Genomic DNA, 18397 nt, shown 5'->3' with positions numbered 1-18397 from the left:
TCAATACAAATTTATTTCGGGGTGGAGGATTGGGGGGAAAGGATATATTTCCAAACCATGGACACATTTAATCATTGCTGAATTATTATTATTATTAGTAGTAGTAGTAGTACTAAGTTTATTGCGATCATAGACCAGCACACTGAATGGTTATTAATTAATAACTAAAGTTGCCTCTATGTCTTTCAGTGTCTTGTGCAAAGTGTAGGGTTGAGGCTCGTGTCCTCACTAGTAAGATCACGAAATGCTCAGCTTTTCATTTCTTTGGCTTTTTGTGTGTGTTTGGATTTGTTATAACCTTATGACAACCAAGCATGTGCATGTCCGATAGTAAGCCCTACTGAATGGTCTTACGCTTAGCTAAGTGTGTATAGGATATCAGCCTTAATGGCATTTTGTCCTCTGGAATGTTGAGGGCATATGTATTTTGCTATTCAATGGCCTAGGAACATAGGAACATAGGAAACTGCCATATACTGAGTCAGACCATTGGTCTATCTAGCTCAGTATTGTCTTCACAGACTGGCAGTGGCTTCTCCAAAGTTGCAGGCAGGAATCTCTCTCAGCCCTATCTTGGAGAAGCCAGGGAGGGAACTTGAAACCTTCTGCTCTTCCCAGAGCGGCTTCATCCCCTGAGGGGAATATCTTGCAGTGCTCACATATCAAGTCTCCCATTCAGATGCAACCAGGGCAGACCCTGCTTAGCTATGGGGACAAGTCATGCTTGCTACCACAAGACCAGCTCTCCTCCAAACAAACAATTTTCATGAAATGCAACTTGCAAAACCCTGTGGTGTAAGTTTGCCTAGTAAAGTATGAACACGAAACCACTAAACCATAAGACTGGTGCAGAATGCTTTAAATCTTAGTTGCTGTCAGATATCTAAGACCCAGCAACATTGTGTACAAAGAAGAGAGGAAGCACCAAATTTATGGCATAGCCCGCGAGTGTGTACCTCCCATCAGTGAATTTATTGCACCAAGTGAATGAGGATTGTTCAGGTATTACTGAGTCTGATATATTACTTTCCTGGTAAAACCTGACAGCCATATCCCATGATTCTTGTTTGCTACAGTTTCCCCAAACTGAGAAGAATCACAACTGTCCCCTGGAACTGTGTTAGGATACATAGCAGATGGGTGAGTGTGAATACATAATAATGTAGGGTTTTTTTGTCCTGAGAAATAATACTTATCATGGGACATCTGAATTCTCTGCTTGTGGGTTCTAACTGAGGGAAGGGGGCAGACATTGAGCTGGGTCTCACAATCAGTGAGACCCGGTTTCTGCAGCAGAGCGGGGAGTGCAGGCTGAGCCCACTCTCCCCACTCACGATCAGAGCGGGAGCCCTGGGCGGCTGGATCAGCCACCCACACGATTGCCAGCTCCGTGATGGAGCCGGCGGGGGCTGGGGAACTTGAGTGTTGCGTGGGCCCCAGCAGCTCCAGTATGCCCTGCGCGGGTGTGTAGGGCATACTAGGGAGACCCCTGGAGCCAGGAGGCGGCTTTTTGCCTCCCCTCCAGGGGTCTACTCATGAGTAGCCACGGTGCAGAGCCGTGCTGTGGCTACTCACGATCGGGAAGCCTGGGTTTGCGGAGTGCTCGGTCTGCAAACCCGGGCTTAGGGGAGGGCTACAAAAGCGGGCTAGCCGCTTATAAGCCACCGGGCTCACCTGCAAGCCTGGTGGTTTACACAAGCAGCAAAAATCAGGCTAGGCTCTCCTAGCCCGATTTTTGCTGCTCGTGAGAATAGCCCCAATGTGTAGAGTCTAACCGGGCTCTGGACAATCCGTCCGTAGAGCCTAACTGGGCTCAGAGGGCAGAGAGGGCTTAGCCCACTCTCTCTGCAGACGAGGAGGAAGCTCACCCTGGGCAGCTGGATCAGCTGCCCACACAACTACTGGATCTGTCACGGAGCCAGTAAGGGCGGTGGGAATCAGGGGCTGCCCAGCCCCGGGAAGTCCCAGAATGCCCTGTACAAGTGCACGGAGCATTCTGGGGAGACCCCCAAGGCTGGGAGGCTTGTTGGAGCCTCCCAGTCAGAGCTCTCCATGTGAGTTGATGCAGCGCAGAACCACGCCATGGTGATTAACAAATGCCAAAACGGGGTTAGTGGAGCACTCGCTTCCCTAACGTCATTTAAGGGGGGTGGAATTAAGCGAGCTAACTGCCAGGAGCCATGCGGCTCCTGGTGGTTCTCACAACCGCTCAAAAGTAGGCTGGGCTCCCTTAGTCCACTTTCGAGCAGTCGTATGAATAGCCTCTGAGTGACGGAGAAGCAAGACCCAAAGTGGTTGTGTGAATCAACCACTGGTCTGACAACAAAACAGTGTTGTTTCTTCTCCTTACAATTTTAATAATTGCTGCACAAACACTTTTTGGCTCCCCCCCCCACCATATCCAAAACCTTATATTTACAAATTCAAATTAAATACTAGCAGTACAATCCTAGGCATATTTACTCAGAAGTCTGTAAATGAGCCAATGGAACTTATGCCCTAGTATGTATGTTTGAGACTGCAGTCTAGCATGAACTTCGTGACTGCAAAATCAGTTTCTCAACTCACATAAGCTACCAGGACAGAGTGAGTCAGGTATTTGCAATATTCGAGTTATAGGAACTCTGGACCAAAGATGGCTCTTGGGGTCCCTTTCAGTCAGTCTAATTATTCTGTTGATTCTGTGAGTACTCTACCCATTGGAAGAAATGACTTGCAAATATGAATATGTTCTGAAACTTGCAAACATTCTAGAGTCAACATACTTCAAGTGTGGGGAACAGTGGTGGAATAACAGAGAGGCAGAGGGCATTTGCCTTCGGCGGCAAAATTTGAGGAGCAGCAATTTTTGCTGCTCCTCAAATTTTGTCACCCCTCTCTGTGGGCAGCAGCGGTTGCAGCAAGAGTAGAGTGGGTGAGGAGAAAGTCCCCCCCCCTTTAACTTATTTTTTTAAAAGGCAAACCATTTTTGTTTAAGGTAAAAGGGCAGCAAAAGCCCTTTTTGCCTATGGGCAGCAAAAGGCTTAATCTGCCCTTGGTGGGGAGACTAGGAAAGTAGACTTTTATCTGAGGGTGCTGAAAGGGATCGTCATCTCATACTGTGCGGGAGATGGCAATGGTGGTAAACCCCTCCTGTATTCTGCCAAGAAGACCACATGGCTCTGTGGTTGCCAGGAGTTGATAACTTGACGGCACAACCAACAACATCAACAACCAGATCCAGTGGAGGATAGAACTCTTGTACTTTTACTGTCCCATCTGCCTTTGCTCAGATGCAAAGGCAGATGGAATTCCCATTCCTTTCAGAAGCTGCTGGGAAAGTGCAGCATTTTACAGAGACATAACCCATTAAAAAATGCTATGCACCAAGAAGGAAAGCAAAAAGCAGAACTGTGACAAAGGACAAACTGCGCATTGGCCAACAACACGGGGAGAGGTCATAGCTCAGTGACAGAGCTGAGTCTCTGCTTTGCATGCAGAAGAGCCCAGATTCACTCCCTGGCAGCATCTCCAGGAAGGGCTGGAAGGGAGTCCTGCCGGAAACCTTGGAGAGCTCCTGCCTGTCAGTGGGAACAATTCTGAGCGGGATGGATAGACCAATGGCCTAACTCGGTATAAGGCAGTTTCTTATGTTCCAACTTTGACAAGGGGCAAAGTGTGACATGGGGTGTGGGGCAGGTAGGTGAGCTTACAAGGGTCCTTGAACATGTGGCACACTTCACAGATGCTCCCTCGTTGCTTCAGGCAGCCCTTGCAACACTTTCTCTTCTGCACAGCTATCTGCACAACTAAAGGTACAGGAGGCTTCTCTTCTGTTGCAGCCGGTTACTGCCTGTCCCTGAAGAAGGCACCTGGCTGCGACTCCTTTGAATAGCTCCACCACGGGCAGATGTAGTCCTGCACGAGGTGTAACCCGCCACTCCCAATGCCTGCTGCATGCACAGCTGCTGTTAAAGACACAGGAGCCTTATTGGGGTTGCCCCCCTTGGCCATTTACTTTCTTCCCCCTCTTTCAAGGAAAGGAATCTCGGGGAAGGCCCTTTTCTCTCCTGAGCCACACTTGCAGTTTGGCTTCGATTCCGTGCGCTGCATTTCTGAGTAAGCCTATATAGGAGAATCGGCCTGGGGGTGGGGAGGTCCTTATCAAAGGAAATGAAGGCGCCTAGGGGAGGATTAAGCTGCACCTGTGCTGGGCTTTCTGTTCTTGGGACAGGTGGCGAATTCCGCCTGACCGAGGAGGAGTGTTTGGTTGGACTGAAACCCGGCCGCCTGTCTGGCTCCCCGCAGCTGCCCGGCAATTAGCTCTCGCTTGACACCATCCCAAGGCGGGGTCACGCGGGCCAGCTCGTGTGGGAACCGGAGGCAGCAGCGCAGGCAGGCAGGCACTCTACCGAGGAAAGGGCGGGAGAGCCGCACACTCCGAGACAAGCAGCACGCGGGCGGGTGCGCGCGCGTTGGCTCGCGCTAAGCGGGGAGCAAAGCCTTTGCTACTACAGCTGTTGCTGCTCCTCTCCACGCGCGCCTTTGCCAGCAGGGCAAGGGCGGGTGAGGCGTCGCTGCTGCCTCGCAGGCAGAGAGCGAGCGAGCGAGCCGCGCGTGCCACCTCCTGACAGTCCCGGGAAAGCAGCTTCACCTCAGAGGCGGCGGCGGAGAGGGAGAGGGAGGAAGAGGCAGTGCCGGCCGCAGGGGGGCATACTAGTTACCCCCAGAGCTGCAACGCCCCGAAAAGCGTCAGCGGCGCAATTCCAAGAGGAGGCGGAAATGCTGCTAATCAGAGGAGGGGAAGTGGACCCATTTCCTTGAAGAGCGGCGGGCGCCAACCGGAGCGTGCCTGGCTGGGCCTCGCTTCGGTCTCTGGAGAGGGAAGAAGGCGCGCCAGGGCTCCTCGGCCCCCCCTCCCCCCCTCAACTTCTGTCACTGAGCACTGTGAACTTCTGTCACTGAGCCCTGGCCTCATCCTCCAAAGGGGAAAGCAGCACCCCACAAAGTCTCGCCCTGCCACATTGCCCCCCTTCGTTCTGCAGCTATAGGCATCTCTGCCTTGTCCTTCCCAGAGAGACGCTTCCTCCTTCTCCTCCTCGTCTCTCGCTTTCCCGGGGATTCCTGCGCGGGGAAGTGCGGCTCTTCCACCCGCTTGAAAGAGGTGGCGGCGGCGGCGCATCTGCAAGACCTCCTGAAGTGCGGAGCCTGCTAGGCGAGGACTGAGGACGAGCAGCCCTCCTTCCTCCCTTCCTCAGGCCGCTCGAGGCAGCAGCGTGTCGCGGAAACTTCAAGCCAGCAGCGCAACTTCCCCAGGCTGCCTACGATGAACCAAACGGCCGGAGTCTCCAACAGCGTCCGCTGCCCCAGTGGGAAAGGAGCCAAGGTAAGAGCCCCGTCCTCTTCTGCGGTGCCTCGCCGCGCAGCCTGCAAAAAGGAGCCCAGGTGGTGCCTTTGGAAAGTTGTGCTGCCGCGAAAGCAAGGGGGTGTGTGTGGCGGGGGGGGGGGAGGAGGCCACGTAACGGCCTGGCGAGTGGCTTGCTGGACAGCGGCAGCAAAGCCCCGCGCGCCCGAGCCCTCCTCTCTTGCATTTGTGGGTAGAGTATTGGCGGTTGACTTCTCCAGAAAGTATGCTGGATTCAAGGCATGAAGGGAGTGGACGGAACGTGGAGATCACGGGGCTCTCCCTTCCTCTCTCCCGTCACCTCGCCGTGCTGGGCCTGTGGCCGCCCTGCTGAGACGGACAAGACAGTAGCCTCACGCCTTCTTTTTGCTGGGGGTCAGGGACTGCTGGAATGGATCTCCCCAGGAGGGTTTAGTTTAGCCGGCAACCCAAGCTACCCCAAAGCAAGCTGGTGGTGAATGACACGATGCCGCCCCGTCTACGGTCTAGGTGCGTTCCCTTCCCTTGGAGCCGGCTCCTCTCTCCTCACTTTGCCGAGCGCACGCTCCTTTCCCCAGCAGCGCAGCGTGTTTACGGTCATGAACTGAGCGAGCCGCTCAAGGGGAAAAGCCTTCTGGGGGAGGACTGAGTAGCACCTGGGCAAGGCGGTGGCGGATCTCTGCGGAGGGGAACGGAGCTGTGGGGTGTCTTGCGAAAACTGGCTTCCCTGTGCTATTGGATGCGGCTTCCGTGTTAATCTGGCGCTTGAAGGTCTCGAACACTCCGCGCCCGCAGACAGCAGTTCTCCTTATCTGGCGAACTTCTTGGAGTTCTTCTACGACCTCCTCCTGTATGCAAAGGGTCTGCCCCCCCCTCCCCCGCTCTGAGTTATGGCCACGCGGCACGTAATGAATTGCTGCCAGGCTTCATCCGCCCATCATTCAGTCATGACTGATCAGCAGCTGGATTAACCCGCTCTGAGCGGCCCAGCCTCTTGGAGCCTAATTCTTGGTATGTTTGCTCAGATTAGTAAATCGTAGGGCAGTTGGACCTAGTTGCATCTCCACCTAAAAGTTCAAAAGTGGTGCTTGTGTGGTGGGCTGAAAGCCACAGATGCCCTCCCTAAACTTTATACAACCACAAGCAGGATTACAGTTTTGCATATGAAGCTATATGTTTTATTTATTTAACATATTTCTATAACGCCCGCAAAACCCTTGCATCTGGGGGTGGTGGTGGTTATAATGTTGCAGATATTATGGAAACTTCACCAGTTATCTGAGAAGGTGTGCTCCTCTACCTGCAGCCAAGGCTTGATTTGTGCCATGGCTCAGCCTCACTATCCATTTTGAAAGCCAGGGTTTAATCTAGGAATGTATAAACAGATGGAAAGACCCTGATTAGGTATATCCTTTGCAGTGCACTCCTGATTAAACAATGCATATCACAAATGGAGAAGATTTCCAGATCAGAGGGTGCTGTTTCCAGATTGGAACTCTAGTATCGTTTTCTAGGTCTGCCTGCAGGAATAGTAATTAATATTAATAATATACAACTCTTCAACAAAAGTTCTGAGAGCCATTTGCATAGCAAAAGGGGAAAAAAAAGATGTTTCCCTGCCCAAAAGGGCTCAGTCTAAAAACCAAAACACACAAAGGAGATGCCATCAGCTGCCACTAGAGAAATGCTGTGTTGGGATAAATAGTTCTCCCTCTGCTGAAGGGCCGCTTCATTAAAAGGTGCCTCTGCCCAGTTCACAGGGGTTTAATCTTCAGTGCTAGTCTGCTTAGAAGATAATGATGCAATATTCAGTCCATGCATGATGGACAGGGGCGTAACTACTATTAGGCAAGGGGAGGCGGCTGCCTGGGGGCCCCCACGCCTCGAGGGGGCCCCCAGAGACAAGTCACATGACTATATATTGTGAAGTGTGTGTGTGTGTATCAGCAAGGGGCCCATTTTAAAATTTTGTCTCTGGGCCCACTCCAGCCTTGTTACGCCCCTGATGATGGATGAAGGTGGAATGCTGTTGGTCATCAGTAGAAGCAGCAGCAAAGTGTGTGTCTGCCCCAGTGTTGTAGTGAGGATGCAGAAAGCCTTCAGAAAGCTAAATACAGTTTTACAAGTTGATGAAATGGAAATGAATTGATGTGGGAGGAAAAGGGGTAACTTGCTTGGGTTCACTTCTTTAAAAGGCTAGGCGAGCAGCTCTTCAGCTTCACACAGGGGAGCACTTGGCCTCTAAAGAATTTAACCAAAAACCCTTAAGGCAGTTTAGATGGTGCTATTAAGTTGCTTGTCACTACTCATATCACCAATAACCTGTCTCATACATGCCCTTGTTCTTACCTGCAAGACAATTGCATTTGTTGCACTATATGGGAGATGAATTGCAATTTCCATGGTACTAAACATGTGTCCTTTGAATGCTGAGAAAATGTGATATCTCCAACAGAAACCCAGCTTAATAAAATGAATATCTTGGACTATCCTGTTGGTTTTTTAAAGTTCCTGCATAGTGAATAGTCTTGCTTGGATTTACAAGAAATCTTGTTTTACTTGACATCAACTTTGAGGGCCTGTGCCTCAAAAGTTTTATGAAGCCTGAAAACTTGTAATTCTTAAACAGAATCTCACTTTGCTTCTTTGTACTACTACTGATATTTATAGACCGCTGTTCAACCAAAGTTCACAAAGCAGTTTACATAGAAAAATAAATACATAAATATTTTATGTTTTATGTCACCTGTTTTATATTTTATGTCACCTGTCCCCAAAGGGCTCACAATCTAAAAAGAAACATAAGGCAGATACCAGCAGCAGTCAATGGAGGGATGCTGTGCTGGGGTTGGATAGAGCCAGTTGCTCTCCCCCTGCTAAATATAAGAGAATCACCACTTTAAAAGTGTCTCTTTGCTCAGTTAGCAGGGGCAGTGCTAGTTAGCAGGGTAATCTTGATAATGCCAGGCCAGTTCAAAATATAACGGAAATCATCCATGACTTGATCATTGATGATGGAGCTGACCTGGTATGTAACACAGAGACCTAGTTGGAGGAGGCTAGTGGTCCAGTCTGGTCCCAGCTTCTTCTGCCAAGGTACTCTATTGTGGAGCAAGTGAGAGGACATGGACAGGGAAGTGGAGGGGTTCTGCTAAGGAAAGGAGTATTTAGGGTGGCTAGCTGCTAGGGATGTGCACGAAGATCTTCGTTGCCGACGGGGGGTAGTGCTTTAAGGGCGGGGGAGGGTGTACTCACCCCTCCCGCCGCATTTCCCCCGCCAGCACGCTGTCATTTTGAAGCCCCTCGGGTCAGCAGCGTTCCTCCCTGCCGCCCCGTTTCCCCCATCAGCCGGAAGTGGCCGGAAGTCGCGAGTGCGTGTGCGCCCATCGTGCGTTCGCGTGCGCCCTTCTGCCATGTGTGCGCGCACGCACGATGGGCGCACGCGCGCTCGCGACTTCCAGCCACTTCCGGCCGACGGGGGAAATGGGGCGGCAGGGAGGAACGCTGCCGCCCCGAGGGGCTTCAAAATGACAGCGCGAAGGCGGGGGAAATGTGGCGGGAGGGGTGAGTACACCCTCCCCCGCCCTTAAAGCGCTACCCCCCGTCAGGAACGAAACGCCGAAACGCCCCCAGTGCCGAAACGTTTCGGAGGCCTTCATAATGGCCTCCAAAACGTTTCGGGCACATCCCTACTAGCTGCTGGGAGCTGTGTAGCTCCTGTTGCAGCACACGATCACCCCAAAGCGAGCTAGGTTCCTTTAGCCCGCTTTTGAGTGATTGTGAGAATCACCTCCTGATCTGACTCTACTGCGCTTCCTGTGCTGAGTCACAGTCCTTCCTTTCCTCCTAGAGAGAAGATGGAAACATCTCTCTTCCTCCTTACCTATCCATTATGTAGTTGTTTAGATTAGGTTTAGGTCTTTCCTATCCAAGTGTACTTAAGTTAACCAATAAATACTTAGTATTTAGTTCTACAAGGATCTCTATGTGTTTTCTCTAAATAACTGCAACAACTAAACCATCCTCTGCTACTCACTCTGTAACTGGAATGTGTGCTTATTCCTTAATGCTCTGCTGTTTTACCTACTGGGGGGTAAAAATTAACAACTTCCAACATGAATAGTTTTATTATGATCATTGATCAGTTATACATAAAAACAGATGATACTGCATTCAGATAAAAGTTATCTATTATATTAATCCTTGTAGACATGCCCATGGGGATGTGTCTCGGCAACCCAGAGGATTGGCTGGGTGGTGGAGGCTCTCTGGATTGGCTGGGTGGCAGAGGCGGGCCCGGCAGCGGCAGCGAGGAGGAGGTGGCGGGCCCGGCCACTCCAAGGAGTTAGGCAACGGTGGCAGCAGGCGGGAACGGGCAGGGAGGTGGCGACAGGAAGGCGGCACGCTCAGCTCCGGTGGCGAGGCAGCAGTGGTATTGGGCCCAGCCATGGTGGTGAGGCGGCGGGCTCCTGAAAAGTGCAGGGGGGCCAAGCGGAGGAGGATGCTGGAGGCAAGGGGGGGGGGAACCAGGTGGTGGGTGGGCATGCCCCCCCTGGCTGTCGGGCCAGCCAGAAAGCTGGGCATGCCGGCGGGTGACCCAAATAGCACACAGATGATCTGTGCGGGGTCGGCTAGTAAGGCATACACCACATAGAAGCTTCTTGTAACAGCATCTAAAAAGAAGGCTGGAAATTAGTTGTTGGAGGATCTTAACAGCAGCTGCACAAAATCTGGCAACATTGTAGGAGATAGGTTTGTTATATGCCAGGAGTGTGGCGTAAAATTCAGCAGTCCCGCTAGGAAAACGTGATAGCAGGGGAGAAATAAGACTGAACCTGCTGTTATCATTATCAAAAGGACAAAACAGGAGCACATGTTGGACAGACGCGACCTCATCTGAGCCACAGAGGTAAAACTGACTGGCCAAAGGAGTTTTTCAAAAATCTTCCATATAAAACTACTGATGGTAAAACATCATATCTTGCTTTGAGAAACCCTCTGATAGCTCGGTAAAGAAAGGGATAATAGGTAGCTAGCAGGTTCCCGGTTAAAGTCATCAAGGTGCCCTCTTATGGTTTCCGAGATGGAGCTTAAATCATTCTGATTTCCAATGTCCAATACCCTCTGTTTGAGGATCTCCTTGGCTTGACTGTAATCTAGTAATGACAAATATTCAGTTGAAAAGCCAAGTCATGACAATTTGCCCAATTGTGCTTGTGACCAGGTACATTGAAACTTATCAACCAACATAAGAGGGATCAGTCCCAGAGGGCAGAAATAGATCCTAAGCCAATAATTGAAGATTAAAATCCATGCTTTTGTTTCTACCCTCTGGAGGCCCATTTCCAACCTCAACGCTGTGTTGGAGATACATCAAGTGGCCCTAAATACTGCTCTGATAAAGAGATTGGATGATCTCCAATGGACAATTAGGCCATTAATAACACAATTAGGATAGAGGCCCAATTGTGCATCATATAGAAGTTGGACCAATGATTTAGCAGCAAATTGCTTTAATGCTGCAGGGATAACCTCTTCACCTTTGGCGTGAAAAATCAATGTTGCTGAAGCGCTCCTTTGTGCCTGTTGAGCAATGTAGTCCATGTGGGTCTTCCATGACCTAGTAGCATGTAAAACCACACCCATATATTTATACGATGACCTTCTATATGTTGGTTAAAACTCTTAGGTCTCTTGGCAAAGACCATCACTTTGGATTTCTGGAAATTAATTACAAAGTGATTGTCCCTGCAGTAAGTAGCCAAGAGCCTAAGCGTTCTCCTAAGGCCCACTGGAGTTCATGAGATGATAGCAGCAGCATCTGCATACAGCAGGATTGGGATAGCTGCACCTGCAATAGTTGGGGGATGTAGCGCTGGATCGGGGAGATTATTAGCTGAGGTATTTATGTAAGATTGAACAGGGAGGTTGCACAAATGCACCCTTGTTTAACTCCTTTACTAGTAGTTATTAAATGTGAAAGTGAGCCTTGAGGGTTACATCTCACGTTTACACTGGTGTTCTCACAGAGTTTCTGTATGAGAAAAAGTAAACACCTATTTATTATTAGTGTCTGAATATTAGTGTCTGAATTTTCTCCAGAGGCTTATCCTTGAGATTGAATCAAAGGCTGCTTTAAAATCTACAAAGGCTGCACACAAGGAGGACTTAGGTTTGTTGCTATATTTCTCAATCAGATGGTGTAATACCAGGGCATGGTCCATGGTTGAACGCCCTGTTCTAAAACCAGCCTATTCATCACCCCAAATACCTTCATTCTCCATCCAGTCTTGCAACTTCCAATCTAAATGCCTTGAGTAAAGCTTGCTCACAACACTCAGCAGACTAATGAGAGATAGTTGGCAGGATCACGTCTATCCCCTTTTTAAAATATGGGCACTATTATGGCTGTGCCCATAATAGGTATGAGCCCAGTTTGATCTATGCATGTAAGGAGGGTTGTCAAGACAGGGGCCCACCAATCTGTGTTAATCATTTCAGAGGAGATACAATCATAGCCCGAGGCCTTGCCAACTTTTAAAGAATCAATAAGCTTCTTAATTTCAGCAACTGAAACAGGTTGCCATTCAGGAAGTAGGTCATTATTTAAATCTACTGGGACTAGTTCCTCTTCCTGAACCACACAGAGAGCTCTAAAGTGTAATTCCCATGTCTGCATAGGGACCTGACTAGTCAAATGGGAGGGATAATGTTCTGAGCAGCGAGCTGTAATATGCCAGAAGAGAGGGGAATTCCTCTCTCTAACTCAGAGTTTCTCAACGTGTGGGTCCCCAGATGTTATTGGACTTAAACTCCCATAATCCCCAGCCCCAGTGGCCTTTGGTTGGGAATTATGGTTGTTGAAGTCCAATTACATCTGGGGACCCACACATTGAGAATCCCTGCTCTAACTGAAGCAATCAGCCGGCGCCAGTCCAACCTTTGAGCCTCTCTTTTCTTAGCTTTGATCAAGGATTTATATTTTTTCAGGACTAGTAATGTTGAAGGAGTTGCACATTGAGGGTCTTGTCAGTAGAATTTATAGTTTGTCACTTGCTCCTTCTTGGCAGCTACACGCTCTTGGTTGTACTAACTTCTAGACCTACCCATTGGCCAGCAGTTATAATTAGTTCTTTCCCACACAAGATGATCTCATATCATATGAATGAGTGTCCCATAATGATCATATGCAGGTCCAATTTCTCCCCTTATTAATTCATCACAAAGTCCCATAATATCATCTGAGTTTAACAAAATTATCTTGAGCCCATCTCTCATCTCACTTAATCTGTACTTCCCCAGCCACCACTTCCAAAGTGAAATTTAATTTATCCTTAGAATGAGATGTCCCAACTGGCAGATTATGTCAGCGATCTGGCCACCCAGAAGGGAAGTCCAGGAAGATAGTCCACAATACAAAGTGGGCTGCAGAAACGAAACATGGCTCAGAATAGTTCTCTATATCAGGCTTGGGCTGAAAGCTGTCGACAGGAGGGTTGACAAATGTTGTCTTCCAGCGGCTAACAGAAAGCTGTTGACGTGCTTTATAGTCCAAGCTGATAACTCTCAGCTGGCGGAGATTCGAGGCTTATCAGCCCTCTGCAAGAGGCATTTACTCCTCCTGATAGTTTCCAGATGTGCTCTTTGTCTTGTGACATGCCTTTGCTGTGGAGTCAGTGGGGGTTGCCTGCACAGCTCATCTTCTAATCTGTCCGTCGCTGTCTCTGCTGCCTTAGACTGCTGTGCCTGCTCTGAAACATCAGCCGGACCTTCCTCAGCCATCTCTTGGGAACTGACAGCTGGGCTCTGCCCCTCAGGCACCCCTGCATCAGCTGAAAGGCTGACATCTTCCCCTTCCTCCTCGCTATCTGAGATTGAGGGCGTGACAGATTAGTCCTTAGGATCAAAGGGAGATGTTCGCTATCAGGGCGAGAGTCAACCTCCATTTAAACAATAAAACTGACCAGGTTACAGGATGTGAGCCAGTAATCCATGGTTGACATCCTGTTCCTAGACCAGCAGATAAACTCTGTTGGGCTGTCTCCATTCACTGCTCCATTTAGAATACACAAATCAAATTGATTGGCCAACTGGGCCGAACACAGGCCTGCAAAATTGTATTTCCTAACCTTGGCCAGACGACGGGGAAGAAGGGAGTCTCCCATATCTTCTGGTGGGACAGCATGGTAAATAGGTATATAAAGCTATGTCATCCTGCCCCATCCTTGCATTGAAATCACCCCCACTAGAATATAAGCTAGAGGGTTGTCCTCAGTGCATTCCTCTAGATATTTACCTAGGCTTTGCCATTGCTTGCCTTACCAGGGAATGCTTACAAAGAGGGGTTAAGTATATATTAATCAGATCCAATTGAACATGATTAAATTGCAGTAAAACTGCAGTGACCCACTGGGCATAAAAGGGCATGGGGGTAATCTTCACATGAAGTCCCGTTGCAGTTAATAGGGCCAGTCCTCCTTTGGGTCTACCCGCCCCCCCCCTCTTTTCGCTGGGCAGGGCATTGACATGTTGTACCAGTCTTATCCATGGCCCAAGTCTCCTGCAGGAAAATAATATCAAATAGGTATTCTACAAAAGAGAGATCTCTAGATTTACCGGCCCAACCAGCTACATTCCACGTGTAGAGGGAGAGTCCACACTGATCTGATGATGGTCGCTTAGGTAATTCAGCAGTGGCTGCGACAGAAGCCTGCTTTTCAGGTGGATTTAATTTCTGAACCAGATTAGTAGAGCTCAGGGCTTTATCAGACACCATTGGGCAGAGATCCAGAGGAGATTGCTCTGTTATTTGGGGTCTTAATGAGAAAGACATCTTGGGACTGAATTGATCCTCCTTCAAAAATTCTATACATTCAGGCAGAGATGGAAGGGGCTTCGGAAGATCCACCAGCTTTTCCAATGATGATATAGGTTCAGAGGGGAAATGCTGATTTACCTCTGGTTCCATAGGATCTGCATTGGAGTGCCTCTGAGTGCTCTCCAGAACTATTCCTGTTGGATGGTTTTGATTTGCAAGGAATATCTTAGAAATTTCTGTCGAGTCAGAAGTCAAGAGTCCTACTATGGGCTTCCCATCCTGGGTCTCAGGATGCTCCAGTTGCAGTGCTGTAAAGTTGTGAACTTCTGCATCAAGCCCATCCACATCTTTTGTCTCCTGGCTCATTTGTCTCACAGGCACCATTTGTAACTCCGTCAGGAACTCTGCTTCATGCATAGAGCTCCTCCTCATGAGCTCAGCAGGTTTCAGAAAATTCTCCCCCAAATTTAACTGTTCATTAGCAGACACATCCTCCAGGATAACAGAACATTCAGTAAGGGGGTCTATCTGTATAAATTCAGTGTTCAAAAGCTCTGTTAAGTCATTGTCTAGGGAGACATTGGTTAAAGTAAATTGATCATGTTCCCCTGTGGCCTCCGTTTTGCCTGGAGTTGAAATTCCGGAGTTATCAAATAACTTACACTTAGCTTGGTGTTGACCAACTTTTGCAAGAGGACTCACAATTGTTTGAACTGAGGACAAAGCCTGTTTGAGATTAAACAATTTTTAAAACTGATTTTATTTATTCCCTGCTGCATCTCCTTTGCCAAATCATCTGAAGAGAAGGTTAGACTGTCCCTCAAAGACTGTCCAGAGTTTCAACTGAAATGTCTTGTTTATGTAAAACTATCTCAGCAGCTGGCCGTGGAAGTGCGCTTTCCACAACAAGCTTATCAATGTTATGCAAATTCAGTCTAGTTTGCGGAGCTCTTGTAGCATTAACCCTTGACGGTAGTAATGGGTAGATGGAAGTGTTTTGAAATACATGGGCAGGGAAGATTTGATAGCCAGCCAGAAAAGCTCTCATTTTGAAAAGCATCAGAGGAACAGCAGATCGACTAAAAGTTAACGGAATTCTCTTGCACTTTGGGGAAGAGGACAACCATTCAATAGCTAAGATATCAATACTGAGGATAATGAATTAATTGACCTAAAGAGAATTTAATAGCCTTCCAGGTGGACCAACAAGTTCCCACATTGTATTTATTAATAATTATCTGAAGTGCAACCTGTTTAGTCTGAAGAATTCTGGTATCGGATGTCTTGCCAGAGTCACTCCCTATGCCTGCAGAATTTCTGCTCACAAAAGTCTTTGATAAAGCTAGCTGTACCAGATGAATGCTTTTGCACAAGCATGTCAACTGAAGTCATAATACAATCAACCTTCTGGCTAATTGAGTTTAAATTGTCAAATATTGCAAGAATGATCCGAGCTGCTAATAAACATTGATCTCTGAAAAAATCCACTGATAACCTGGGGTATTCACCTGGATCCAGCCTTCCAACTGATGCAGGAGATAGATTTTCCAATATCCTAGTTATATTTCTATTGAAAAAGTGGTTTACTTTTATAATAAAAGTAATATCTTATAATATAAGAAGATGTTTAATTAAATACAAAAAGCTCTCTGCATGACTGATTCCATTGCAAAGAAGCCTCTCAGAATTCAGAAATAATAATGTTGTGCCACAAAGTGCTGAAAACAAAAGGAAGATCCAAAATGAGGAGGAAAATGAATAGATATCATTGGGTGGTTCTGCACTGAAGAGCATTAAAAAATTTTTTTTTCATCTCACACACATTGGCAGGTCTTGTAGTGGTTTGTACACACTGGTACAACTGTGGCTGTCGCTTCAGACCTGGCTTGAGCTCAGTAATGTAATATAGATTCAATTTATTGTATGTATATATATATGTATGTGTGTGTGTGTGTGTGTATGTATATATATATATATATATATATATATATATATATATATATATATATATATATTCCTACCAAATTAGTCCATAATGGCGGTCTGGCCACTACTGGAAACACAGTGCTAGCCTAAACAGACCTTTGATCTGGTCAGCAAGACCACCTTTCTGTTTTTGCATACTCTTATTTATTTATATATTTTTATATCCTGCTCTTCCTCCAAGAAGCCCTTTATACTTTATAAAGATGTACTCCTCCAATGCCTTTTCTCATGTGTTTTTAGTTGGGATATGCAGAAAAAGAAGATACTCCCAGAATCCCCAGCAGCAGTATCTTTTGCTTGGGGATTATGGGAGTTGTAGTCAACATCTGGGAATCCCTGTTAGAGAGAACACTGATACTGGGTGAGAGAGCATCAAAACTGGAACAGGAGTGAATGGTCTTCTGGCCCTGAATTGTTGTCCACCAATCATCAGCACTCTCACTGGTCAGCTTGTGTCACACAGAAGCCTGGGTGGTACAAGTAGAGAGCTGGTATTGCTTCAGATAGTTCCAGGGCTGCCCAAGGGGTGGGGAAACTGGGGAAATCTGCCTTGAGCTCCTTACAAAGCAAGCCTCCTGCCACATAACATTAATCTCTGTCCCAACTCTAACAAAGGATGGAATAGTTTGAGTATAAGAAGACATTCAGTTGCAAAATGTAGACTCTGATCTGACTGTGATAAATCTGGCCCAACCATGAGATTCTCGTATGTGGACCATCTGTGAAAGATTGTCACATATGCCCCCACCCCACCCCACCCCCCACTACTTTGTGCACAGATGCATGAGTTCTTTTAAAGGGGTCCCAACATCACACCTGCCCCATAAATCACCTGGGGGGTAATGAATGGTTCTGCTGAAGAGTCCAGTGTCATGCTACAGGAAAGCAGGCAATACATCCCAAACTCTCCTAGGGTCTCCAGTAATTGCATGGGGTGAATTCTTTTGTCACTTCAAACACAGTAATGCAATGGGCACTGCATGCGGAACATAGGCCTAGGCTTGTCACAGCTTTTACATATAATTGCTAGCCATTTCTCTTGGACCAAATACTCTGCCAGTAGGTCTCTTCTGTCCCACTTGTGTGGCAATCTAGATACATTTTCTCCTCTGATGTACTAAGTAAGACTCCAGCTGAAGCCTACTGTGGATGAGAACAGGACACAGTTACTGAACTACAGTAGCATTAATGATAGGATAAGCTGGAGCCAACTGTAACTGCCATTGGTTCAGATACAGTGCAGTGTTTTGTGACTTTTAACTAATTTTGCTGCAACAAATTGACAGAGTACCCTTTTCCAAATTGTGCAGATATAATGCTAAGCCATGGCTAGTGCTCACAAGAGAAGGACAAGAAAAGGAAAACTTCTCCAGGAAGACCATTCATTATCTAGGCTGTTACTTGCTTTGTAAACTATAGGTTGGTGGGAATCTGGGCTATCAACCAGCTATCAGATTCATGTATCAAGCAGTAGCTTTGTGTGTCTATGTGTAAGAGATCATGTGCACCCAGGCTTCAGACTCTCCCAGTTTAGTGCCAGAGTTCAAAAGGCTGATTACTATATGGTAACTTGAACCAGACTGATGGGAGATAAAACTGAAATGGCTGCTCAAAAGGTTATGTAAGCTTCTCAAAGGCATATCTTCCAGCAAATAGTCTTTATTCCCCAGTGATGCTGGGGTTGTGATGGTGGCAGCAGTAGGGGGAGTAGCAGTATAAAGTGTGACGTCAAGTCGATTTCAACTCCTGGCAACCACAGGGCCCTGTGGTTTTCTATGGTAGAATACAGGAGGGGATTACCATGGCCTCTTCCTGCGCAGTCTGAGATGATGCCTTTCAGCATCTTCTTATATCACTGCTGCCTGATAAAGTACCAGTGGGGAATTGAGAGGAGAGCTGGTCTTGTGGTAGCAAGCATGACTTGTCCCCATAGCTAAGCAGGGTCTGCCCTGGTTGCATCTGAATGGGAGACTTGATATGTGAGCAGTGCAAGATATTCCCCTCAGGGGATGGAGCCACTCTGGGAAGAGCAGAAAGTTTCAAGTTCCCTCCCTGGCTTCTCCAAGATAGGGCTGAGAGAGATTCCTGCCTGCAACCTTGGAGAAGCCGCTGCCAGTCTGTGAAGACAATACTGAGCAAGATAGACCAATGGTCTGACTCAGTATATGGCAGTTTCCTATGTTCCTAATTAAACCGGCAACCTTCTGCTTGTTAGTCAAGCATTTCCCCAC

General features: G+C 47.7%; 1 protein-coding gene across 1 annotated transcript in view; it reads left to right on the top strand.

Annotated features, from left to right (window-relative positions):
- The first annotated feature begins 4607 nt into the window (after positions 1-4607).
- Positions 4608-18397, top strand: part of DPP6 (dipeptidyl peptidase like 6) — a 735952-nt gene continuing 722162 nt past the window's right edge. The window contains exon 1 of the mRNA XM_053261856.1: positions 4608-5365. Within this exon, the coding sequence (XP_053117831.1) occupies positions 5306-5365 (60 nt within the window). The 5' untranslated portion in view covers positions 4608-5305. The remainder of the gene's footprint in view (positions 5366-18397) is intronic.

The sequence above is a fragment of the Hemicordylus capensis genome, chromosome 6 (assembly GCF_027244095.1).
Source record: "Hemicordylus capensis ecotype Gifberg chromosome 6, rHemCap1.1.pri, whole genome shotgun sequence".
NCBI lineage: Eukaryota > Metazoa > Chordata > Lepidosauria > Squamata > Cordylidae > Hemicordylus > Hemicordylus capensis.
The sequence above is the reverse complement of the archived record's forward strand: the minus strand, read 5'-3'. Positions and strand labels throughout refer to the sequence as shown.